This window comes from Anguilla rostrata, chromosome 3 (genome assembly GCF_018555375.3).
Source record: "Anguilla rostrata isolate EN2019 chromosome 3, ASM1855537v3, whole genome shotgun sequence".
Lineage (NCBI taxonomy): Eukaryota > Metazoa > Chordata > Actinopteri > Anguilliformes > Anguillidae > Anguilla > Anguilla rostrata.
Genome location: NC_057935.1, coordinates 5,862,302 through 5,889,301, shown reverse-complemented (window position 1 = coordinate 5,889,301; position 27,000 = coordinate 5,862,302). Strand labels below are relative to the sequence as shown.

Genomic DNA, 27,000 nt, shown 5'->3' with positions numbered 1-27,000 from the left:
CACGCGAGCGAATTTCGGTGCTCTAGTATTGTTCGCAGATCTGGCACGAGAAGGGTCACTGTTTCACTGCTCCTGTAATGCACACTGCCAGGTGTTGTACTGCGTAGTGACGGAGGAGGAAGAGGGGGGAAACACTGACAGCTCCTCCGCACTGTAATACCGTGTCACAAGGTTGCTTCGTTGAAATTGCTATATTTCTAATCGGGTTGTTTGAAAAGAGGCAGTAACGCTGAAAGGAAGACGACGTCGGTCGGTCCGTCGGAGGCTGAGAAGAACTGTCATACCATGAGTGAGTAGGCGCGTGAGAGAGACTACTCGGAGCCGTTATGGATACTATTGGGGTCTCGTTCTTGGACCCGCTGGATGATTATGAATTGATACACCGGGTTGGGAGTGGTACTTACGGCGATGTTTTTAAGGTAAGTGCAAAACCCCGCAGTCCGTCCGCCCGTCTGGTAATGCTGGGCACGCGGTTAAATTTGCTACTGTAGCCTACTACAGGAACCTTGCGGCGAGCGTGACAGGAATGTATAGTTGTTTTTATCGGTTTCATCAAACCCGATACTGTTTTTTTTAACAAACTAATATAGCTAATGTCATTCGTTAGAAGAAAGCTGAAACGTATTGTTGAAATATTGTTGGAAAACAATGATTTAAGATCGACATTTTCACCTTGAGGAGTACGGATGGCATCGGACGGATTCGCCGTATTGATTTGTGAACGATACGGAAACTTGGAGAAAGGATCTTGTTTGTTTCCTGAAAAAACGCTTTGTAGTTGAGTTTTGGTGAGATTGCCCAGTGTATTGTCACCTTGAAATTACCCCTACATTAAAATCTCAGTCATTTGAATCTGTATAAATTTATAGATTTAATAAAACAGCAGTTTGGTATTTTAGATTCGACAGTATTATTGAAGTTCCAGTGCGTTATAGCCATTCATAACAGCAAGTAATTCTTAGCAGTAAATTAGTAAGTAAATTCTTAGCAGTTCATGCAGAGTGAAATAATGTATTTATATGTATTCTTCATTGTTGGCTGAAATGTCTCGCCTAATAATGTGGTATAATGCAAAGAACTGGAGACAAAACAATACTCTTCAAATTGTTTTGGTGTCAATGAACAGAATTTGTGCTACTGTTCATCGTGCGATAAAAACGATGAATGTTAGTTTAAGTGGCGGACCATTCCATTAAAGAGATTTGTTTTGCTTTTTAGTGCGCACTCTGCGGTTTTGGTTTTGAAATTGTCGTACGACGGAGGCTATGAGGTGTATGTGATTGTTTGATGTGGTATGGGTGTGCATGTGACCGCGTGCGAGGTGGCGCGTGTGTGGGTCTGAGAGAAATTTGAACTGTGCCTCCACAGTTCAGCTGAGCGTCGTATAGTTCTGTCTCAGTGAACGCGTTTGCAGGGAAATGTCGGTTAAAAAAAAAGAGTTGGTGAAAGCCAGGATATACATTTGGTTGAAACGTTTTCTAACCGACTAGGACGTAGCCAGACTATATCCAGTTAAAGACCTGAGCTGTATTTCGGTTATCCTAGTCCGTAACCCGTCAAAACGTCTCTCAACCTTGACTTCCATCTCTCTCAGACGTCTAGATTGCTCACCGGGTTACGTCGTTTACGTTGCACGTCGATGCAATCAGGGCTGAAATCCATCAGGCCAGATCTATTAAATTAAATTTCCCCAAGGTGTGTGGGTCTCTCGCTCTCACTGTCGCTCTCGCTCTCGCTCTCTCTCTCACACACGCACACACCAGTCTGCCACTGCCATCCAGCCCTTTTTGTTGCTCACACTTTTAAGGCTTTTTATTTAAACAAAGTGACCTGAGTCTGACTCTTTTCCCCCCCACATATCCACCATATATCAGATATTTGCCTTGAAGTCTAAGCAGCAAATAAGCACATGAACCCCCCCCCCCCCCCACAAAATAAGATTGTTTTTGTGACAGTGTTCAGGAAACAAGAAACCAATAGACTGTCTAAACACATCGATCCAAATTCTTGTGTGGGCGGCTGCTCAAAATGATTTGAAAATCCTTGGACACGGTTGGGTCAGTAAGTTGGATATTTAGTTCTGACGCAAGACCCTTTTCTTAAGGGTCCTGGCTGTCTGGCCGCAAATATGATTTCCGGCCATTGCTTTGTTTGGTTTTTGTTCTAAATCTCTGGGATGCCTTAGTTGTGTTCTTGTAGGAGCCTCTAGTAGTCCGTGGAGTGCTGTGATTAAGACCTGTGGGATTGCAGGTTCAAATCCTTGATGAAACACTGCTGCAAAAGTGCCCTTCAGTACAGCATCATTTAGGCAGTTTTTGGTTTTCCAACTTTTTTTTTTTCAGTGGCTTATCAAAGGGTTTCCAAGGGAAAGCTTTTTTTTTTTATTTAAATTTTTTTTTATACTAGTTTCTGCCTGTATACTGCTTGCATTAATGAATTCTTACGTTTCCATCATTTATGGGCAATATTGTGACACGATGGCGATCCGTCGTAGCTCCTAGCATTGCGTGTGCGTTCCAGTGTTCCCTTGTTTCTGCGCACTGCTTGCAGGCACGGACAGCATGTGCTACGTGAACGGCAGCATCGGACGGCGCACGATCTGTCCTTATGTGTACGCTTCGCAATCAGCTGAAGCTTGGCCCCGCATTGACCTCCCCTTCCTCTGCGCTAGCACTGAGCCCAAATCCCAAATCCTGAGCAGGGCTGAATCACATAGAATCAGAGGTCCGGGTCCTAGCCCGCCCCCGCACCACCATCCTCTCCCCCCCTTCCCCGCTCCCCCCCCCCCCCCCACTTGTTTTGGTGTGCAGACGCAGCCCGTCGGCCGCAGTATCCTGTGTACACGCCCCGAAACAGCGCTGGCTCACATCCTGTGACGTACGGCGAGGATGAGAGCGCGTGAGTGCCCCCCTCCCCTCTGCCCCGGCCCGCGCGATCGCTTCCCTGGCACCGAAGCGGCGAAAACGTGCCCCCGATGTGCCCGAGCGTGCCAGCCTTACCCGCTCCAGACCGAGTCACCCCCCCCCCCCCCCCTTTAAATATAGGCCGGGTGACGTGCCGTTCCCCATCGGGCCCTCCTCGCCGTGAATGGGGGAAGTGTCTGCGGCGGGACAATGGGCCATTGTGACCTCCCACTGCGCTCTTCGTCCCCGCGCGCTCGCGTAGCGGCAGTGGACCATGGGTCAGCGGTGGGGGGGTCAGGGGGGGGGGGGGGGGGCGTGGTTACGGGCCGCACGCCCAGCGCAGGCTCCCGCCTCCTCCGGGCCGGGGCGTTTCCACGGAGATGGCAAACCTCTGCTCTTTCACAGCCCTGGTCTCATGCGTACATACAATACGTGTAAGGTAATGTAATGCACTTCTTCCGTGAGCGTGGAAACTTGGTTGCAGTTGGCATTGGCGCTGTAATGTAAAAGCGGGAGGTGTCCTCACGGGTGTGGGTTTAGTATGGTCGGTTCCCCCCCCCCCCCCCCAGTGCAAGCGTTTTCTGCGCACACCTGTTCCCAAAACGCTCGCACTGGCTTCAGCCCTGTGGGCCGACGGCTGTCTGTCGGCTGCGGCTGCTGCCTGCCTGCTTGCCTGCTTGCCATGCGGAGGGAGATCGCTGCGCAGCTCATATAAGCCTGCGCAGAGGCAGCGATTTCAGTCCGTACTGGGACGTGTCTGCGGAATTATGTAGAGTTATGTGCTTGTTTCAGCTTGTCTCCGCTCCGCCAGGACCTTCGCTCGCCCTCGCCTCTCCCCTGTTTGGTTCGTACGAGGAGAGTGGTTTGCAGAGAGAGCGAGCTGCGCTGCGGCCTGTGCCAGACCCGAGATGATGATGATTCATTTGGAAGGGGGGGAAAAGGAGAGAAGAGGTGAAGGTAGGAAGGGCTGGTCCGGCTGTGATCGGCAGGCTTGAGACATCCAGAGTCAGCCCAGCTGAGAGACAGACTAAGCAGAACTGCCCTAAAATACACGTCTGGGCCATTCCACTTCCAACTGTCACACCAGCTCTCTCTCATAGCCTTCTGCCCTGTGGGCTACACCACAGTCTGTAACACATAACTTTGTTATTTCTTTGTGATAAAGGGAAGCTTCAAATCTGGTGGCACAGAATAACACAATAAGTAACAAGTGCATAATAAACAATTGCAAGCTAGCATGTGGCGTAACCTTGATTTATTTTTTACGAGTAGACGAAAGGTAAAGCTTTAAAAAAAAAAAAATTAATTATTTAAAAAGGCAGCAATAATGGCTGGTGATCTTTTCTTAGTACTTTACAAGGTCATCCTGGAGTACGCTGCTACACTACATGGCCAAAAGTATGTGAACACCTGACACCCAACATCTCATTCAAAATGATCTGCTGTTAATATGGAGTTGGTTCCACCCGTTGCTGCCATAACAACCTCCACTCTTCAGGGAAGGCTGTGTACTAGATGTTGGGGCATTGCTGCAGGGATTTGCTTCCATTAGGCCAGAAGAGCATTAGTGAGGTCACTGGCACTGATTGGTCATATAGTGTATGTCTTTTGCCGATATAGAATCTTCCCCGAGGCTAGATTTGAGAGGTCTTTGGTGTTCCGGTGAAAGAGGAAGTCCTGTTAAGTTTCCTGCCCAGCTGATTGTCCCAAAGTCATAACAATAGTTATTTCAGGCGGTCGAAACTTCCCGGCTTTTTAGAGACGTTACTGTCACTCTAGTCACAGGAGTTCCTGCGCTGTAACAGGAAAAAAAACAGGAAGTGAGGCCCGGTCAAGCTCGTGGGGGTCGTTTATGCATCTGAAAACGTGACCCGCTATTGGTCGCTTCTGTCATGACCATGGTGACCGGAGAAGGTATTGTGGAGGTGACCTTTTTGGTTTTTGTAGCAACAGTAGCATGGAAATGTTCTCTCACCACTGGCATTTTTTTGTTTTTTGTTTTTTTTACTACGGACTTGACCGGTTCACAGATACTATATGCAAAAAAAAACGAAGGAAGCAAGTGATCCCAGAGAACCACAGTCAGTGGTCAGACCCTGAGCATGTGAACTGTGACCCGGACTGTGACTTCTCTGTATCGAGTCACATCAGGAGGGAAATGCAGACCACAGTCAGGCTAAGGAAATGACCAACCGTGACATAAGCAAAGGACATTGATAATGATATTAACCATTGTAAGAATTCAATTAAACCGAAGAGAGCGAGAACACAAATTGAATGCCTTTTTTCTTTTAGCCCATTTGAGTCAACGTATTGATTCCTGTGTCCCAGTTATAGGCCTGTCCTTGAGGTTTTCTGGAATCACTGCATTAAATTCAGTGTCTTTCCACAGTTCGTAGCATCCCTCTTACACACACGTGCTTAGAGACAATGCGGCAAATTAGCAACGTTTATTTATACTAATAATTCAACTGCATAGTGACAGCTAGGAGGGTTTACACACATTTATATGGATTTCAGTCATACCTAATGTAAGCCTATAATGCTGTTTTATTTTATCCTTTGACCTCTCTTTGCGAATTAAAATCTCTTTCATGAAACAGCTGAAATACTCATTGTATGGCAATGGCCAATAGAAAACATAAATAGACGAACATTTTGATTGTCACGATTGCGGAACGTTTGGAATATTTGAATACTGAAGTGACCTTTGATGTGACCACCTGATGAACATCTTTCCGGATTTGTGCTCAGCTATGGCGCCACATGTTAACCTCCTCCTCCAGTGACCTTGTTCTGACGGCGCAGCAGACACCACAAGGCGAAGCTAATCTCACCCTGCACACGCAAGCCGTGATGTCAGTTCCTGTATCTCTCGGATGGCTTGGTATGGTGCTTCAATGGCCGTGCTGTGGTGACTGTCTTACCATTCCAGAGGAGGAGGAGGATTAATGCTTTATTTTCTGTGGGGAACGGTTGGTTTTTAGCTGCGACCGCAGCTCTGTAGCTCTGTCTGTCGGTCGGTCGGTCGGTCGGTTGGGTGGTCGGTTGGTCCACAAAAAAGTGTCCCACCCTGTAGCGGCCACAGTTTTTGCCCCAGGAGGCTGAAATTAGGCATGGACATTGGTCATGACCGAAGCTCGAGCTGAGTAACTTTCAAGGCCGATTGACCAAGAAGGGGGCATGGCGATGGGCGTGGCCTATCACAAAAAAGGCGCATAACTCCCGAATGGATTCACAGATTTGCACAAGATTTTGTGGAAGGTTTGGTCATGAGCCAAAGAAGAGGTCACGTGTTTGTGTGAGGGTGTGTGCGTGGGTGCATGCGCACATGGGTGCATGCGCATGTGCGGTCGCAGCTATTGCGGATTCGCGCTTGTTAACGTGCACTTTTCCGTCTGTGTTGTGCGTTTTTGTCATTTTCTCTCAGGCTCGCAACATCAAGACGTCAGAGATGGCGGCCATTAAGATTGTAAAGCTGGATCCAGGTAGGCAAATTCGGTGAATTAGATCCTGCTTACTCTGTTTGGTGGTTAATATGAATAATATGAGCTTTATTCATAGAGCACCTTTCATGACAACGTTTTCGGCCAAGAAGTGACAATTATAACAAAAATGACAAAACAAGTTATATAGTTGTCAACAAAATGTTTAAAAACAAAACATGTTCAGGTAAAAAAGTTTTGAAATGATAAAATATAGCATAACAGGAAAATCCTGAAATCAGCCTCAGAAAGTTATTGGTTTCTCTCCACTTCCTGTTAGGCGATGACATAACTTCCATCCAGCAGGAAATCACCATGATGAAGGAGTGCAAGCACAAGAACATTGTGGCGTACTTCGGTAGCTACCACAGGTGCCAATCCGCGGGCGGGGCCCCTGCTTTTGCATGGCAAAATTGCTTCACATGAACAAATGTAGCGTAGCTGGTTTTTATTTAAAATATCAGGCAAATGAGACACCCCATGAGCAATTCATACAGATTTCCCTTTGTTAATCCGCTTGGTTTCCCAGGCAACTTATCCCATCTCATTTCCATTGGCTTTTACTTTTCCCTGTCTTCTGTCTGTATTTTGTTTTTCAAATGTAGTCTGACCAGTGCATGATAAATTAAGCATGCTGACATTAATATTCATATTAATAACATTCAGACTACTAGGAGGACACACACTTGCATCAGCTGATAGTACTAACTGCACAAACTGTCAGTCAAAGAAGGAAATGCACAGTTGCTTTCTGGAATTAGATATATCAGAAATTAAATATTAATAGTTAAGTGGACAACGTTAACCCCATCCGCTCTACCTATACAGGGACAACATCAACCCCATCCACTCTACCTGTACAAGGACAACATCAACCCCATCCACTCTACCTGTACAGGGACATTAACCCCATCCACTCTACCTATACAGGGACTACATTAACCCCATCCACTCTACCTATACAGGGACTACATTAACCCCATCCACTCTACCTGTACAGGAACATTAACCCCATCCACTCTACCTATACAGGGACTACATTAACCCCATCCACTCTACCTGTACAGGAACATTAACCCCATCCACTCTACCTATACAGGGACTACATTAACCCCATCCACTCTACCTATACAGGGACTACATTAACCCCATCCACCCTACCTGTACAGGGACATTAACCCCATCCACTCTACCTGTACAGGAACATTAACCCCATCCCCTCTACCTGTACAGGGCCTACATTAACCCCATCCACTCTACCTATACATGGTCATTATGTCCATCCACTCTACCTATACAGGGACTACATTAACCCCATCCACTGAATACAAATGTATACCAGTCTTACAAAATATGAGATACGATTTCCAAAAATATTTTGTTTTTCCCCATTTGAACATTCTAACATATAAAATGCACAAGTTACTGACAATTTACTATTTGGTCAAACAATTTTCTGTGAAAACTGCAGGAGTCTAGATTGTGGTGGATACAGCGATGATTTTCTGTGAGCTCTTTGGAGCTGTTTTTGTTCCATGTTTGTTGAGTCATGTCTGATGATTGCTGCTGCTGTTGTGACATTTCGGTGTAAGACTGAGGTGTAATTCCACTGCTGTGGTGTTTATGCCCAGGCTCAACTCAAAGGCTTTTATTGCATAAACCCGTCTGGTTTGAATCCTGTGCTTCTGCTTCAGTTCTGTGGCTTCTGATCGATAACAGGGTCCTTTTCTGTCTGTACCCTACAGCCAACTCAATTCAGAGAGATTTATGATCGGAAAAGTGAGAGAGAGAGAGCGTGGCGGAGGAGAAGGAGAGGGAGAGAAAAACAGAGAGGGTAAAACAGAGAGCAAGGAAGGGAGAGAGAAACTGAGGAAGGGAGAGAGAACGCGTTAGAGAGGGAGGGAGAGAGTGAGAGAAAGAGAGCAAGGGAGGGAGAGAAAGACAGAGGGAGAGGAGAGAGTGTGAGCGGGAGAGAGAGAGAGAGAGAGAGAGAGAGAGAGAGTTATCGTACTCGTCCACATATCTGATCTCCTCTCCTCTGTAGGGCATTAGCTGGGCATTCATTCCAGTTTTATCTGCTTTCCCATGTCCATGCTGAAGCATCTGCGGCGTCCCTGTTTAAAAAAAGCTCTCTGCAGATTAAATAAAAAAACCACGTGGGGACTGAAAGATCTCCAGGAGCCTGAACTCCCCCCCCCCCCCCACCCTAGAAAAAAACCCGCAGTGAAGAGGTTCCAAGTGAGCGGGAACATGACGCAGGCGCTCGCTGCTGCTTCTCCTCAGGAACACCAAGCTGTGGATCTGCATGGAGTACTGCGGAGGCGGCTCGCTGCAGGACATCTACCACGGTGGGTCCGGCCTGCCGTCCGTCTCGCGCGCCTCCTCCTCCAGTCCCTGCGCGCGTGGCTTGTGCCATCTTTTTCACGCAGTTGCTCACCCCTTAATGATAATGATTGAGCCGTGTGGATTTAATGCGTTGTGACGCATACAAGGTTTTTTTTTTAAATTTTATTTTTTATATTTCCACGGGTACACGTGGCAGCCCGGCCAAAAGGAACCGTGATCTCGCCTGCGGCTGTGGAACGTTTAAAAAACATGCCTGTTTAATGGTGCTCGTTCCGCATGGACTTGCCCGTTTCTCCCACTTTCTGGAATTTAGCGAGAACTTGGCCTTCAGCAACACAAATGATCCCGACTTGAAAGAGGTGCTACGCCCGAGACTCTTTATGTCTAATGAGAGGTACCGGCTCTGCGCTGCTTCCTGTTCTGACTGGGGAGTTCCTGTCACTATTGAAACCGTGCAAACGGTTTAACCAGATTTACCAAGACCAAAATCCACTTAATGAGTGAATACGTGTCCTGAAACCCATCCCTTGTAACATATGCTAAAATACAGAATCAAAATAGTTTTCTGAACATCTGTTTTTAAAGTACCAGCATGTGGGTGCTGGTTGGCTCGTCCTTTTAAGGCACTGTTAAAGTGCACGGACGGGCCTCGCTGTCGGGCATCGAAATCCGGACCGTGCCAATGCCGACTGTGGCCGGCAGCCAGTCTCCGGTTGTGCTAACCTGATGTTCAAAGTCTGGTATCCATTACACTGAATTCCAGTATCTTTGTTGCCACAGTAACGGGGCCCCTGAAGGAGAAGCAGATTGCCTACGTGAGCAGGGAGACGCTTCAGGTGAGTGGAGGGGTTTGGGGGGGGGGACGGGGACGTGGGGTGGGAGTTGGCAGGCATGGGGGTGAGGGTAGGGGGTGGTGGGTGGATTTTGGGCTCTGTTCTGCTCCAACGGTCGCTGCTGACCTCTCTGACTCTCCCTTTGCCCCCCCCCCCACCAGGGTCTGCACCACTTGCATGAGACTGGGAAGATGCACAGGGACATCAAGGTACCCGAACAGCTGCTCGCGCTGCCCGCATCGCGCTGGGCAGGTCACGTGACGCCTGGAACGTGCCGGGCCGGTCACATGACGCCCCAGGACCCCTTGCTGAGCTCAAACGAAAGCCTGTTGCGCTAATGATGATGCTGACGCTCACTGCGCCACCTTGCAGTTGTTTGTACTTGGGGTCAGCTGCCCATAACAGCCTGCAGCTGTGTTAGCTGTCATACACAAACACGTAAATGTGCTATGGGTGTTTTCTGAGTAGCTTGTGATTGGAAGGAGTGTGCCTATTGCGCATGTAGAAATTGAGTTGTTTGGGTGTATGCGGTGGGTGTGGTTGTGTGTGTCCGCTTGTGTGTGCATTTGTGTGTCTGTGCATGAATGTGTGATGGATCAGTGGTTATCTCATCCTGTCTCTTCATTGTATTCACAGGGGGCTAACATCCTTCTGACGGAACGAGGAGACGTGAAACTGGGTCAGTGAGGACACACACACACACTTAGACACACTCCGACACACACACGCACACACACACACATGCATGCACGCACCCATAGAAATTATATTTGAAATTATGAAGTGATTATGATCAGTGTGTCATTTTGTCGTCAAAAACATGATGCCGTCTTGCTTTTCACCAGCCTGTTGATATACTGTACGGTGATATTTTGCCTTTTGCTTATTAATAGTTTATACAATATCTGTCAGCACATGCAGAATGAATGAATGAATGAATGAATGGGTGAGTGAGTGAGTGAGTGAGTGTGTGTGCATGCAAGTTTTTCTCTTGTCTTTCCTAAAACTAGCAAGTTTTCTGCTGTTTTTTCAGTCAGGGTGCATACTGCTATCCAATAGCACACATTCTACTGTAGGCCTAGAATCTGGCAACCCTCTCGGGCTTGGCTGGCATGGCTCCAAAAAGCAGGATGAGGGTTAGAGTCTTTGATTCAAAGGCCTGGTGTTAAAATAGCTCTGGATTCCCACTGCTCTGTGCAGGACGGCGCACCGGCATTAGGAAAAGGAGCAGGGCGCGAAAATGTCAGATCTGCATCAGAAATGAGTAGCGCAGTAGTTGTTTCCTTAGGACTGTACTTATCAAACAGGCGTCTTTGCGCGTGAGTGCTGATCTAGGATCAGTTATATTATGGAGTGCATATTGGGTAAACTTAAGCTATGAACCAGGGAATGCTGACCCTAGATCATCGCTCGACTCCGGTGTATCAAAGCGTAAGTTTATATATGCGTGATAAATTTGGACGATAGTGTCTGTAGAACTGGCAGTTTTTTTATTTCGTTGAATAGAGCACAGTTCAGCAGAACGTGTGCACCTCCATTTTTCAATTGAGACAGTCCAGCAAGGAAAATAACCTTGCTCATTAATAACACAACTGTGGTGCCCCCCCCACCAGTGCAAGTCTCCACAGGTGAAACATGATGTGTCCTTCAGTAGACAGACTCATATGTTTCTAAATAAAGGTACAAAGGTACACGACACAGCTTTTAAATTTAAGCTCAGCTGCTTAAGCTTTGATTACTTTGTTTTGCAACACTTTACTCAAACCCTTCGTAAGGCTGACATGGGTTCAGTTCCCAGGTAGCTGTTGTAACCTGGAGCAAGGCAGTTGGCCCGAGTTCTTTTGATCTACCACATATGTCCAGTTGTAAGTGAACTTGTGAAAATGCAGAAGCTGTGTAAGTCACTCAGTGTCAGAGCGTCTACTAAATGCCTGTGATGTAATGAAAGCAAGTTCTTGCTCTAGACACGGCATCTCAAAATTTCTTGGAGTACCTCTGCGTATGCAAGTTTTTATTACTAGCTTAAGCGCACTTCCTGAAGTCTAAAGAGCTCATCTGAGTATAACTCTATACTCCCAGGAAGCCACATGCCACCTATAGGGAAGTGGCTTGGTTCTAAATACGCGATGCACACGCTTGTTAATGCTGAATGTCCAGTGTACGAGTTTGTGGAATGACAAAATAAAGCCTTGATAATAACGCAACATTCTTTTTTTCTTTCTCTTTCTCTTTTGCTCCCTTTCTCTCTCACCCCATTTCTACACCCGCCCCCCCCCCCCCCCCCCGTCCTCGCGCCCCCCCCCCCCCCCCACCCTTTGTCTTTCTCTGTCCAGCGGATTTCGGTGTGGCAGCTGAGATAAGCGCTTCTGTGGCCAAGAGGAAGTCCTTCATTGGGACTCCCTACTGGTATGAGGACTGGCCCCGCCCACGTCTGACATCACTACTGCTTGTGCCGAGGCGGTTCCTCTGGGATGGGCCTTCTCCACTCAGCCAGCTCAGCTATTTTATACAGTTCCCATTACTGAGGAATGATCACACTGCAAAACAATTATTCTGTCTTAACAAGCATTTTGGTCTTGTAATGAGATTTAAAATTTCCTTTTATTTCTGTCAAGTCAAACGTACTGACTTGTTTTTAGTTACTTTCTGCTGTCGTCCTCCATCTTGAAATCAGTCAAACTGTCTAACCTCATTGACAGTCTGTTTGTCAAATTTAGCGGAAATAGGATTTTTAAGTGTAAATATAAGACTAAAATGCTTGACTGATTTATTTTTTGGGTTTTTTTTTTCCCAGTGCACAGAAGGGCTCACACGTTTCATTGTGTATAATCATTTGAATACTGGCTATGTGGCATTGTATGGGTGTGGGAGATGTCTTATTGATTCATTTATATACTTTTTTTTCAATAATTTTTTTTTCAGAATAATTTTGCTACTCAATGTGGGCCTGAGCTTGTCCTAGCCCCCAGCCGTGATTTGGACTATCCGATTAACAATTTGTAGCCATTCTCATAGACGTCTGTGGGTTCTCCTCCGACACGGGTGGGGGGCACCGGCCTGCTTCTCTTCGATTCAGTAGCTGCCAAAGTCAGGGGAAGTGTGGTGGCTGTGTTGGGAGTGAGTCAGTTGAAGGAAGTGGGGGATTTAGGAAGGGGGAGTCAGTGTGGAGAGCATTGTTCTCCAGCACTAAGGCTGTGTTTCGTATGAATCAGGCAATATATCAGTGACAGGGCTTTCTGGGTGCTGCTAGGGATTGATTACACTGTTTTTGGGCACACAAGCGAGGGGCACCTTGTAGAGGCATGTCCTGGTAAAGCAGGGGAAACGAGATAGTGCTATACGCAAACACGCACACACTCGTGCTCAAACGCGCACACACGCACAAACATACACACATGCGCGCGCACACACACACGCGCACACATACGCACACACACGCACAAACACACAAATGCGCACAAACACACACACACACACACACACATGCGCGCACACACACGCGCACACATACATGCAAGAATACACACACATGTGCACACATACATATACGCACACGTACACACACGCATAAATGTAAATGCATGTGTTTTCAAATGGGCGACGGTACGATGTAAGAGTAGTTATTGTTCATTCTGTCGGTCAGGATGGCACCAGAGGTGGCAGCGGTGGAGAAAAAGGGCGGGTACAACCACCTGTGTGACATCTGGGCGGTGGGCATCACTGCCATTGAGCTGGCCGAACTGCAGCCGCCCATGTTTGACCTTCACCCAATGAGGTAAGGACCTGGACAGGAAGGGGCGGGACTTAGAATAACACACACACACACATGCATACATACCCTTTGCATGTGAAGGGGGAAGCCAGGCTGCAGATTTCCTACTAGACTGAAACTATAGATTTAGAACTGTAAAGTCCAGTCATGCTGAAGATCAGGCAAAACAATGAGAGGCTCTTGCTGACACAATCCAAACTGAATGGGCTCATAAAAATCTATTTGTTTCAGGGCCCTGATGCTGATGTCAAAAAGCAACTTTCAACCTCCCAAACTCAAGGACAAGACCAAGTGGTAAGATACTGTCAGTTTTTATAGATGTGTGCAAAGTTATAAAGTGCAAAAGGCTTTATTTAATGTAATGGGAGAGACAGAAATTACTTGTCAAAAACTTGTGTTTCAAGGAGGCAATATGAGTATGAGTCCTGATCGTTGCATTAGTGACTTCTACTGGTTGGTCGGTGCACCTGTCCAGCAGGGAGGGGATCTGGGGGAGATAGAGTGAACCTCCGCACGCATTACGCTCTCCCAGTGAAACTCCTCGCTGTCAGGTGAAAAGAAGTGGCTGGCGACTCCACATGTATCGGAGGAGGCATGTGGTAGTCTACACCCTCCCCAGACCAAACAGAGGATAGTGCATCGACCAGGACCGTGATTCACACAGGGAATTAGTATAACGACCAAATTGGGGAGAAAATGGGAGAAAAAAGAAGGCAATATGACGGAACACAGCATGGAACAGTAGAAAGAATTCAGCGCATGCACCCTGTGTACATATCAGAGCAGGCCAGCTATGAGTTACATTGTTTGGACCATGGCCTGATCATTCAGTAAGAGACGCTGGCACCTCATTGTGCTAAATGGCACTGTCCCCAGCGATAGGACTGAATAATGACTGAATAATGCTTATTATTATTCGATCCTATTTTGAGTCTATGCGGATGACCTCATCTCCCTTATCAGATGATCGGTTGCTCACTCCCCTTCTGGTCTCCGTTATTTAACACAATGCACAATGTTTGCTGCGCAAATATTCAGATTTTCTCTTATCTCAAATTAACTGCTTTGACCTACGTGTTGAGCGTTAAGATCGACTGTAGACTTTATAGAATGTCAGCTAATATAGCATAGCATGTACCTTGTCAGGTTGCTATGTGTTAGTGTTGACGCTTGTATGGGAAACGTGTAATTGTTCATTGGTGGTCTGTTTTTCTTTCCCCCCTCTAGGTCTGCTGGGTTTCAGAGCTTTGTAAAGATGTCTCTGACCAAAAATCCCCGCAAGAGGCCGTCGGCAGAAAGGCTCTTGGAGGTAGAGTTCCCTTTCCCCAGAGAGGAGCTTCAGACGATGTTTCTGAATAGCGCCCCCCGGAGGTCACAGCCAGAGAAGCCAGTCGTGCGTAGAGCTGTGATTCCTCCCTGTGGCCGAGAGGCAGGCGGCTGCTCAATTGGCCGTAAAATCAGGGGGTGGGGGGCGGTGGGGGGGGGGGTGTTTGGCTGTGAATTTGCTGTCTGGACTGGGGCGTTAGAGATCCACCTGCTCTGTCTCTCTCTCTCTCTCTCTCTCTCTCTCTCTCTCTCTCTCTCTCTCTTTAGCATCCGTTCATGACTCAGCTGCTGACGCGAACGCTGGTCATCGAGCTGCTGGACACGGCAAACAACCCGGACCTCCACTTCACACACACGCTTCTGGAGAACGACCCGGACGTGAGTTCACACTCTTCACACACACACACACACACACACACTTCACACGCAGTCTTCACACACACACGCACACATACACACTTCACACTCTTCACACACACACACTTCACACACACTCTTCACACACACGCACACATACACACTTCACACTCTTCACACACCCACTTCACACGCACTCTCTTCGCACACACTCTTCACATACACACACACACACACACACACACACTTCACACTAGCCCTTCTAGAGAACAACCCAGACGTGAGTTCCTTCTCCAGCATGCAGACACGCACGTACGCACGCACACATGCATGCACCCGCACACACACACACACTGGCATGTGAGCAGTGAGTGGTTACATCTCTCTCTACCTGCATGTGCTCTCTCTCTCTCTCTCTCTCTCTCTCTCTGTCCCTCCCTCTCTATCTCCCTCTCTGTGTTTGTGCTTCCCAGTCGAGCGACGCCTTCCCTGATAAGATCCAGGCCGAGGGGAAGCACCTGGCTGTGGAGAGGACTCTGTCGGAGGAGCAGTGTGAGTGGACTACTCCTCCCCCCCCCGTTTCCTCTCCACACGGCGTCCTGCCGTCCCGTCGCCCCCACGGCTCAGTTTCAGCCCCTGCCGAACTTTGAGCTCCGTCCAGCGCGCTCGCACGAGAGCACGCTCCAGCGCTGGGCGGCATGTCGCCTAGCGACGCGAACCTGATAATAAAACGGCACTAGCTGCGATTATTGAAAGAGGCGGCTCTGCGATTTGACGTGATCATTGTGTTTTGCTGCGGGGGGAGCGGAAGACCATCACCGACATTTGATTGGTTCAGGCAAGTCCAGTGCCTGACGGCTCATTGTACCTCTGCTCAAAATGGGGTTTGTGGAACCTCGCTCTCCCATCAGTAACCCTTTGAAGAGTAGGGTTTTTTTTTTTTGGAAGGTTTTTTTTCAAATCTTCAAGTCAATATTCTGAACTCATAACTCAACACTGCTCGTGCACCTCAAAGGGTTAATGTCGCCAACAATGAGCTGAAGGTTCCGTCACTGGCTTCCGCGGCCTGCGTGATGTCACAGGGGATACCGTACTGTAGGCCCCCTGTTTTACCCAGAATTCCACAGTTCCTGGATCTGACTCTGACTTTTTAAATGCTCTTAATGAGCACTTCTAAATTGTTTATGAGTGAACTCCAAGTGACAGCCAGTCCCTGAAATGAGGTGGGGGGTATGGGGGTATAGGGGGGTATAGAGGGGGGGAGTCCAGTTCGTGGGCCAGCGCTCGGCGCTGCTTTAGTAAAGATTAGTTTAGGCCTGGAAGGGTCTGCGAGAGACGGAGGGACGGAAGGTTCCTGGCTGTGGGCGAGGAGGAGGAGGAGGAGGAGGAGGAAGGCCGGAGCTCAGCCTCCAACAAGAGGCCCCTCAGTGCCGGGCGATGACATCACTCGCCCGGGCGCACAGAGGTGGCACTGTGGCGTGGCGCGGAGATGCCGCGTTCTCCGCGGCCGTCCCCTCACGAGCCTGTCCACCCACACGCATGGGCAAGGCCTCGCTACAGGGCATCGCAGCGTGGTATCGGGACGGGACGGGGGGGGGGGGGGGACACAATACAGTAATTACAGTGGAGCTTTTGTTTGGAGTCACATCGGTGCGATTACAGCACACTAGAGCAGACAATGCGTCCAGTCTGTGGAAGAGAAAGGAGAGCAGTGTCAGAAACGCACACAAACATGCATGTTTTATGTATGTACACACACATACTTTCACTTTCACTGGGACATGTATGTATGTACACACACATACTTTCACCTTCACTGGGACATGTATGTGGATGTATGTATGTATGTACGTACACACACATACATTCACCTTTCCTGGGTCTGTTTCTGTGTCCATTTGATGAGTGTGGTGTGACCTCTCAGTGTGCATAGTGCAGGAGGTGTGGCTGCCGGTTGGGTAGAGCCAGTGATAGTGATGGAAAAATGAGCAACTGTCACACTAAAAATGGAGGGAGTTACCCTATGCTACCAGTGACTCACTGATTTGAACAAATCAATTGACAGCTAATTGTAGCTACGCCCATCTTTGGTGTTATCACTAGCGAAGGGTGTGGAAAGTATCTGCCACCCAGAACCATTTCCCTCATTGTGCCACCATAGAAATAAAGCCAGTAATGTGACAAACATTCCGATTAATGTTCCAAACATTCCAATTAATGTGCCAAACATTCCATGAATGTGCCAGACATTCCAGTGAATGTGACAAACACTCCAACGATTATGACAAATATTCCTATGAAAGATTCCAATTTTTTGAAAGAGTGCAGAGTGGAACGGAGTGTCGCGGTGGGCGAATGCGCTGTGCGGATTCACTCTCGCTGTTCTCTCCCCCCCCCCGCAGTCGACCACGTGAAGTTCGGGCGGCCCTTGCGAAAAGAGATGGAACCGTACCCCGATCTGGTGAGAACCCCCCTCCCCCCCCCGCCCCCGCCCACTTCCCTCCGTCTCCAAACACCACGGACGTTTGTGTTCGTGACAGCAACTGGGGGGGTTTAGAAAGAGGAAGAGGTATCTATGGTGCGACTCCGGGACAGGATATCCTGTTCGTGAAGTTATCCCAGTAGAAGCTGTAGGAATTCACAGTTGGAAGCAGACGTCTAAGGCCCAGAGCTCTGAACTCTGAATCTGAGTACTGTGGGTTTGAATCTTGGCCCAGTGCCCTTTCAGTACAGTTTCTCAGCTTCATCTCAGCTACGCTGTCTTGTTTTTGTGTTGTTTTCTGATCTTTTTTTCCTTAATAATAAATATGGAGACATACCTAGTCGCTTATAACTATTATTTGTCATTGAATACGGTAATAAACGCAAGTTTGGACTTTGGTCCCCACCTCCCAAGAGGTCAGTGGAACTACAGTCCAGGATATTCATCAAGCCAAGGATTATGGGAATTCAATAGCAGCCCCATTGGATAGGCTTATAAAATTATGGCAACAGTGTCCCTAACTGTTTTTTTACCCTTTGACTCCCCAGGACTACGATGACTGGAGTGTCTCAGGGGATGAGGAAGAGTCACCGTAAGCCGAAGCACTTAAGATTAAGTTAACTATACCCGAAAAGGGTTAAAGCAGGAAGGAGTCACTTATAGGACTCCTTCCTGTTTTAACCCTCTAGGGTCCATTTTTTGGGGCCCTAGGATATTCATATACGTAGGCCTATAACGGAAGTGTCGCATATCATTTTTCTTTTTCAGTACAAACCTACCTTGTGTGTTATTTTATCAGAGATTCTTGTTAGGAGAATGTATAAATGGCAAATGGATGCATTTGGCAAACCGTGCCCCTCAGCGTCCATTTTGGCTCAGATCTGAGGTCTCTCTTTGCAGGAGCCTGCTGGAATGTGTGGAGGCGGCGTTGTTGCAGAGGTGAGCCACGTCCTCGGCCTCTCGGACCCGAGTTTGCTGCTGCTCTCCAGGGCCATCGAATTAACCCTTTCAACACCTGGCCCAGAGGGGCTTATGGATTCTAAAAATCACCTCCCATTTTCAACGTTTTGCCAGCCCACGTTGCCTTTTACGATTTGACACGAACCCGGTTGGTTACCTGCCAAAGTGGCTGTCAGAGTAGAAGGTCTTACCAGCCACAATCAACATTTTCCAGCATTTGGCTGCTGGTGGGTGGTAATTGCATACCCTGCTGGTCACTGGACCAACTTTCTGTAAAGTGGAGAATAATACTCTTGTGTCATCCTCTTGCCTGCATGTGCCATGAGATTTACTTTCCTGCAAGTTGTCTTAGTAGCCCAACACCTCACCCCAGCCCTCATCACTGCCTCTAAACCAGATGCCCAAAGTTTCCTTTCACTGGAAAGGTGTAATTGTGTGTTTCACTGTGCTGCACATGGGAACACACGGCCTGTACATGACAGTGAAAATGTAATTACGTTCCTGCTCTGTTCTCTCAGTGTAAAGCGATGCCTTTCCTCTTTCTCAGAAACTATGGTGTGATGACATTTCTCATATTTCCCCCGTAACACGAAATGTTCTCTCAGTGTTACTGGAAGGCCACGACCATTGCCACTATGGCAGTAACTTTGTGAGAATGTTTTGTGTCTGCTGGGATGAGAAAACATGTAATTGTTTGCTGTGTAACAAACAATCTTTTTGCAAAATGTATTTCACCTGTTTCATTCTCTTCCTCTCTCTGTTGCAGAAGCTTAACAATAAAGAGGGCTCCCTCTGGTGAGGTGAGATGGTATTACAGTTCTGAGAACTCCAGACTGTCCTCCTTATGCATTATTCAGCCTTCCCAACACACACATTTAAAGTGCATGAAAATGCTAGTAGAGCTTTTTTTATGATCACAATCTGCATCATTAGCGTAGTATATTTTATACTCTTTCCGTGAAGAATATAAACCCAAAGCTTGCTGTAATCTTCATGGCTGGATAGTCACTAGACCTCTAAAAATAAACAGAGACGATTTAGGTGTGCATGTACCACTAATCATACTTATCAGACATGAAATAAGCTGCATTGTGCATTAGCGCCTAATTTCACACTTCAGTGCATGCCTCTATGTGTTAGCAGTGCTATAAGCAGTTATAAGCAGGCTGTAAATGGATGGTAAATGGACTGCATTTATAAAGCGCTTTTATCCAAAGCGCTTTACAATTGATGCCTCTCATTCGCCAGAGCAGTTAGAGGTTAGGGGTTAGGGGTTAGGTGTCTTGCTCAAGGACACTTCGACATTCCCAGGGCGGGGTTTGAACCGGCAACCCTCCGACTGCCAGACAATTGGTCTTACCTTCTGAGCTATGTCGCCCCAGGCTGTGCTGTAAGCAGTTATTCACGGCAGAATCTCTAGTGTTAATTCAGCTCTAACAGAGTTTATGTGAGTGCAATAGGGACCATATGCACACTGTAAGAGTTAATCTAACACTGCATATTTAGCTGCGTTCCATGGGCTGTGCTGTTCCTGTTCTGCTGCAGGCTTCTGGGGAGGAGGGAGGTAGAGGAGGAGTGACGAAGAGGTGTGGTTTGCTGGGCGCCCCTCTGGTGACCAACACGTCCTCCCTGCCCTGCTTCACCTCTCTGTGCCCCGCCCTGGAGGACAAGGACCTGACCCTCCGGCCCAGTGCCACCCTGCAGAACAACTCTACTCTGCCTATAGCACACTCACGCAGGCACCGCACAGCTAGCTGCAGGCACCCCGCAGGTACTCACCGCTCGGCTGCAGGCGCCCACGCAGGACGCACGCTGGCTGCAGGCAGCCCGCGCAGGCTGCACAGCTCAGCTGCAGCAGGTCCCCGCGGTCCGCCACCGCTCAGCTGCAAGTGAGCCACGCAGGCCGGCACACGCCGGTGCGGTCAGCCCGTCCGCTGGTACTGCACACGCTCAGCTGCAAGGCAGCCCACGCAGGTACCGCACACGCTCAGCTGCAAGGCAGCCCGCGCAGGTACTGCACACGCTCAGCTGCAAGGCAGCCCGCGCAGGTACTGCACACGCTCAGCTGCAAGGCAGCCCACGCAGGTACCGCACACGCTCAGCTGCAAGGCAGCCCAGGCAGGTACCGCACACGCTCAGCAGTAAGGCTGCTGTAGAACCTTGTGGGACCTGGCTCATAACTCACTCACGGGCTCTCATCTTCCCCCCCTTCCTCCGTTCCGCCTCCAGCGCTGTCCAGGTGCTCCGCCAGCCAGGACATCAGGCTGTGGTGCAGCGACGCTCCTGCAGGGGGCGCTGTGGAGGCACGGAAAGCCGCGGGGGTCCCCTCCGCTCCCCGCGTCCCCCCGCTGTCGCCGGAGTGGAGCACGCTCAGACGGAATAACGAGGAGTCCGTGAGTTGCCCCAGTCCGTTCGTCCGTCCGTCTGTCCGTCTGTCCGTTACACGGCCCAGCGCAGGGAGAAGCGAAAGTCACTGTTATCCTTTAGCAACAGAACCAAAATGGCCACATTATTATAAAATAAGCACTTTCTGTGGGCTACGCATTTCTGCGCGAATTCCAGAGTGCTTATTTTGTAATAATGAGTCCATTTGGCTTTTTTTTTTTTGCAACACATGAAAAAGAGCCGCATTATTATAAAATAAGTACTTTCTGTTAGCTGCATATTTCTGTCCACCGTGTGACCTTTGCCTGACCTTGAATGTCACCTCCTCACACACTAACGAAGGCACTAAGGTAGGCCAAGCTGTGGCAAATTCAATAAAGCACAAAATAACACACGAGTAACATGTGTAATAATATGTGTATTAACGCAAAGGCAAAAATGCAATAACACAACGTCACTATTTTATACGTTAATTCACTTCCTGAATCGCTTAATTTTTTTGTTGCTTCTTATTTTTTTTATGATTAGGAGAGCCAAAAACATAAAAATAAAAAAAATGAAATGAAAAAATGAAAATAAGAACAGGAAATGGTAAAGATCAGAATTTAAAGCTCAGTTATGCCTTTTGTTGTGTTGCTTTTCCATCTTTTCATTTCTAATTTAGAGAGCAGGTTGTCATGGGCTGCCCCCCACACCCCAAGTCCATGTGAGTATAGCACCCCTTGCCTGCCACCCCTCCCCCCCCCCCCCAACCCCCCACCCGAACCCTGACGCAGCGACCGATCCCGGGTTAGACACTAGGTGCAGACGATGAGAGGGCAGATCTGGGTGTGCGGTCATGTATTTATTTTTCTCTGTTGTGTGCTAGTTTTTTTTTGCACACATTCGCTTTATTAGTTCCGTCCTCTGCATCATGCACCGAGAGTGCTGAAATGCAGGGGATGGTCAAACACTGCCTCTCTGGACAGCCTGGTCCTGGTTTCATCACATTCATATTCATCATGTTCTTTAACTCCCCTTGTCATTCTGACAGGAAGTCGGGTCTGACAGGAAGTCGGCTCACGGGGCGTTCGTGGTGTCAGTCGGTTCCCCTCCCTCATTACCTTGCATTTGTTAAACGGTGTCAGTGGATGCTTGCGGTGGGATGGCATTCTGAGGGGCCGTTGCTGTGTTTTTTGCAGATGGGGGCCTGCTTCTCGAAAGTGTTCAACGGCTGTCCCCTCAAATTGCACTGCGCTGTCACCTGGGTCCTCCCCAAAACCAGGGGTAAGGATATTTAAGCCACAGTGTCCCGCTGAAAGCTAGAGGTGTCCCACAAAAAGCTGGAGAGGTCAGAATGTCCCTCAAAAAGCTAGAGAGGTCACAGTGTCCCACAGAAAGCTTGAGGAGTCACAGTGTCCCACAGAAAGCTTGAGGAGTCACAGTGTCCCACAGAAAGCTTGAGGAGTCACAGTGTCCCACAGAAAGCTAGAGGAGTCACAGTGTCCCACAGAAAGCTAGAGGAGTCACAGTGTCCCAACAAAGCTTAGAGCCCAGTGTCCCCACAGAAAGACTAGGAGGAGCTCTACAGTGTCCCACAGAAAGCTAGAGGATCACATGCGAACAGAAAGCTTGAGGAGTCACAGTGTCCCACAGAAAGCTAGAGGAGTCACAGTGTCCCACAGAAAGCTAGAGGAGTCACAGTGTCCCACAGAAAGCTAGAGGAGTCACAGTGGCCAACACAATGTTGTCAGACCCCTGTGCTCTCACCCCATCATGTTCTCAGATCAGTACCTGATCCTGGGGGCGGAGGAGGGCATCTACACCCTTAACCTGAACGAACTCCACGAGGACACCATGGAGAAGGTACAGATTAGAGAGAGAGATTCTGCACACCCTTTTCTCTCATTCTAACACATATATGAAAACATTTAAACTTATATTTAATTGCGTATTATTACATATATAAATATTGTAATGTAATGTCAGAGGGGTTTTCTCTTTAAGATTCCATCGTTGATTGTGTTGCTATTAGTATATTGGGTTACTGTTTGGACTGTTTGTAAGGTCTGTCTCTTCATCTTTCTCTCATAGTTGCTCCCACAGAGATGCACCTGGCTATATGTCATGAATAATGTTTTAATGTCTGTCTCAGGTAAGGCTTTTCCTGCACACAAACACAAGCATGTGTGTGTGTGTGTGTGTGTGCAAGAGTGTGCGTGTATGTTTAGGTCTGTATGTGTATGTGTGTGTGTGCTATAGTGTGTGTGTGTATGTGTATGTCTATACTTGTATACTTGTGTGTGTGTGTATGTGTATGTCTGTGTGTGTGTGTGTGTGAGAGTGTGTGTGTGTGTGTGTGTGTGTGTGTGTGTGTGTGTGTGTGTGTGTGTGTGTGACAGCTCTGTTCCTGCTCTCTCTCCCCAGGTAAATCCTCCCAGTTGTTCTCTCACAGCCTGGCCTTGCTGTTCGACCAGCGGAGACACCTGCAGAAGAGGCAGGGCCACCTGTCGCTCGGCACCAACCGGCTCACTGACAGGATCAACCCCAGGTAAGGCTGCCGCTCCGCCCACTGGCCTCCCGGCCCCGGGTTCGAGGAGGCCCACAGGAGAACCGTGTTAGCTTCAGCCTGACTGTTCAGCGTGTGCCACCGATCTTATCATTCGTTCGGAAGTTGAGGATCAGGTGGTGAACTGAATGAATCAAGCATTAAAGTAAAGAAAAAGCAAAAAAAAAAACATTTTTGGGACTTGGACCTAATCCCTGCAGAGTTCAGAAATGATCTGAAGGTTCTGTGCTTCCTCTGTCAGCAGGAAGTTTGCGGTCTCCGTGAAGATACCGGACACCAAAGGCTGTCGAAGGTGCAGCGTGGGTAAGCGGCGTGTGCTTCACCTCAGAGGCTAAATCACTGTAGCTAATGGGGAAGCAGTGAACCATGGTGGTTAGGGAACTGGGTCATGACCTTTTTTTTAAGGCACTCTTTCTTTCCTTCCCTCCCTCTCTATAACTTTCTCGCCCTCTGTCCTTTTCTCTCTCCCTCCCTGTCCCCTCTCTCTCCCTCTCTTCCTCTCTCCATCCCTGTCTCCCTCCCTCCATCCTTCCCTCTCCCTTTATCCCTCTCCCTCTTTTTCTCTCTCTCTCTCTCTCCCTTCTCCCTCTCCCTCTTTCTCTCCCTTTATCCTTCTCCCTCTCTCTCCCTCCCTCCTTCCCTCTCCCTCCCTCCCTCTCCCCCTCTCTCACAGTACGGAACCCCTACACTGACAGCACGTTCCTCTGTGGGGCGGTCCCGTCCGGGCTGGTGCTGCTGCTGTGGTACGAGCCCCTGCAGAAGTTCATGCAGCTCAAGGTTTGCTCCTGCTCCTGTCTCACACATACCCCTTGGGTTCTGCTAAAAACTACATTTCCCTGCAGCCTCTGCTGCTCCTGTTTTCAATGAAACACTCTCAATATTTACACCGTGATGCGATTTACACATTATGTAAGTCAGTAATCTTCCCACGCTGCCCCCTGCTGCCTGTATAACTTAATTGCTGTAATGTGATCATCCAGTTTGGTTTGGTTCCTGTTGTATTGTTTCCACTCAACTATTAAGCATTCACACACTGCGGGAATTTTATCTGAGCATTTTGGCTATGGACACACAATGTATCAGTACATTGTCTTGTGAATTTTTTGGGTGCTGTGTTAGTCTTAGGAGTGAACTGAAGGAGCTCTATTCTCTCATTGAATTCCCCGCAGCACATAGCTGTGTGCTTGCCTGAGCCCCTCTCCATCTTTGAGCTGCTGGTCGTGGAGTCCGATGAGCTACCCCAGGTGTGTGTAGGGGTGAGGGGGTGTGTCACGGACAGCCACATCCCATCGACCAATCAGCAGGTCAAGTTTGACATCATACACCTGAGCAACGCGACCAGTTTCTCTCATTCAGGTACTGTTATTTGCATCTTGTGCGTAGATGCTGTAATTGAGATAAATATCTCCTGTATGTGTTCATGAGTGTGTGCGTGTGTGTATGTGTATATGTGCTGTGATGATGTGTGAGGTGTGTGGGAGTGTGTGTGTGTGGTGTGTGGTGTGTATTGAGTGAGTGTGTGAGTGAGTGTAGTGTGAGTGTGTGGTGTGAGGTGTGTGAGTGGTGGGGTGATGTGGTGGTGATGTGTTGTATATTGGGGTGGAGGTGGCGTGTGTGTGAGTTGTGTGAGTGTGTGAGTGTGAGTGTCGGTGTGATATGTGCGTGTGGGGTGATGTGTGTGTGTGTGTTGAGTGTGGTGGTTGTGTGTGTGACTGCTCTAAATAAGATGCACTGCTCCTGTGTTTGTTACAGACAGTGTGCCTCTGAAGGCTGTACAGGTGACACAGCTGGACAGAGACACCGTGCTCATTGCATTAGAAAGTGAGTATGCACTGTGGCACTGATCTTGCACCTTAAAGGGTTAATGTAGGACAGGCGTGCTGACGTCATCCCTCGTTCTTTTCTTCTTCTCCTCCCCAGAGACGGTGAAGATTGTGAACATGCAGGGTTTCCCTAGCAAAGATTTGGCCTCTGAGCTGACCTTTGACTTTACCATCGAGACACTTGGTGAGAACAATTTGACTACTGCACAAGCACTCAAGTTGGCATAAATATGACCGTGACCATTGCCCTCTCTCTCATTCATTGCTATATAGTTAAATGCAAACGTACTGGGGCAGGGGGACACAGTTTTGATTTTTTCACTTTGTGCTCCAGCACATGGGCTTTGAAATGAAACGGTGAACACGAGGTTAGAGTGGCGACTGTCAGCTTTAATCTGAGTGTATTTACATCCGAATCTCTTGTGATCCATTTTGGATTCACAGCCCTGTTTATACATATAGTGCATAGGTCTATACTGAGTGTGTAGTGGGGGGGGGGCAGTTTTCACAGATGGGTTTGGTCTATACTGGGTACTGGGAGCTGACTGTAGCTTTGTGTTAGGATTGAGAGTGACATCATTGCCTGTGTTCAGTCTGCCTGCAGGACAGTGTGCTGGCCTTCTGGAAACATGGCCTTCGGGGGCGGAGTCTGCATAATAATGAGGTAGTGCACCCCGCCATGATTGGTGAGGGGGTGGAGTCTGTGGGGCTGGATTGGATTCTCATTCCGTCTGGATGTTCTGTTTGCTGAAGAGCTGTTCAGCCACACGGGATTTCTTTCCTCCACACAATTTTGTCTAGAAAGTTTCGGGGGTAAATCCAGTAGTTTTCCATTTTGGAGCTCACTACAACTTTTCTGCATATGAGTTTACCCCGTCATGAAGGTTCAGAACAAACCAGCTTCAATAATGGCAGAGTGTTTATTGAATAAGGTTATAAACACAAGGGACTCCGTGTCTGTTCCACCACAAATTAGTTTCCTGGTAGTCAAACCACATGTGCATTTGCAAATGCCTACAGTCCAATTTACTGCAAAGTATTGATTCAGTATTTTAATGTTTTGTGGCTGCATTTCACATTTGAGCAGTGAACTCTATGGTGCTTCCCACAGATCACACAGGAGGTAGTTGATGAAAGCCGCATGTTCCGGGTGCTGGGGACGAACAGGTAGGCTTCTGATCTCATCGTCTCTCGCTAGAGACAAACCAACAAACCTGTCGAGATCTTATCCATTTCTTATAAGACATTTTAAGAAAATCCCGAATCCAATCCCGTTTGACCATGTCTGTCTTTCAGGGACATCGTCCTTCAGAGTACCCCTACAATGACCCCCTCTGCCACGAGTAACCTCTACATCCTGACAGGCCACGAGAACAGCTATTGAAAGAGGAAGAAAGAGGGTTGCAGAGGTCAGAGGTCATACTAGAGAGAGAGGTAAAAGGGAAATAGACACAATAAAGGGGATAGAGAGAGAGAGAGTGTGAGATGAATAGTGCTGGATGTCAGACACGGGGACCGAGGGGCCCACACACACTGCCTGGGGCCAGACTAGAGGACCCCCCCCCTCCCCCCTCTGTTTGGGAGAATGAGCTCATCCTGGGAACAGACAGACTCAAGACCTGGATTTACCTGGAAAACCTGGAGAGGGGAACAGGAATCTTGTGTGACACACTGGACCATGTGGAAGATGAATCATTCATTCCACATGCGCTCGTACATACATACACATACACCCTTACATACACACATACACACACCCATACAAATATTTGCACACACA

The 27,000-nt window shown here is 48.3% G+C and overlaps 1 protein-coding gene across 1 annotated transcript; it reads left to right on the top strand.

Annotated features, from left to right (window-relative positions):
- The first annotated feature begins 1 nt into the window (after position 1).
- On the top strand, positions 2–26,959 carry map4k2 (mitogen-activated protein kinase kinase kinase kinase 2). The gene is made up of 32 exons (XM_064325707.1): positions 2–419; positions 6,334–6,391; positions 6,669–6,759; positions 8,672–8,736; positions 9,515–9,570; positions 9,729–9,776; positions 10,204–10,246; positions 11,901–11,973; positions 13,211–13,342; positions 13,571–13,633; positions 14,567–14,648; positions 14,933–15,043; positions 15,496–15,574; positions 17,425–17,483; positions 18,053–18,096; positions 18,405–18,443; positions 19,231–19,264; positions 20,010–20,217; positions 20,694–20,857; positions 21,514–21,555; positions 22,031–22,115; positions 22,615–22,694; positions 22,923–22,983; positions 23,256–23,379; positions 23,639–23,700; positions 24,071–24,174; positions 24,567–24,753; positions 25,150–25,218; positions 25,318–25,404; positions 25,814–25,884; positions 26,332–26,387; positions 26,517–26,959. The coding sequence occupies exons 1-32, from the start codon at positions 327–329 to the stop codon at positions 26,602–26,604; spliced, it is 2,658 nt and encodes an 885-aa protein (XP_064181777.1). The 5' UTR covers positions 2–326; the 3' UTR covers positions 26,605–26,959.
- Positions 26,960–27,000: the final 41 nt, after the last annotated feature.

Bases quoted from the DNA above. Each gene is read 5' to 3' on its own strand.
- map4k2 (XM_064325707.1), top strand. From the start codon at position 327: ATGGATACTATTGGGGTCTCGTTCTTGGACCCGCTGGATGATTATGAA. The intron at 14,649-14,932 runs GTAGAGTTCCCT...CTCTCTCTTTAG, and splicing joins CGGCAGAAAGGCTCTTGGAG to CATCCGTTCATGACTCAGCT. The intron at 18,097-18,404 runs GTAAGCCGAAGC...CTCTCTTTGCAG, and splicing joins GGGGATGAGGAAGAGTCACC to GAGCCTGCTGGAATGTGTGG.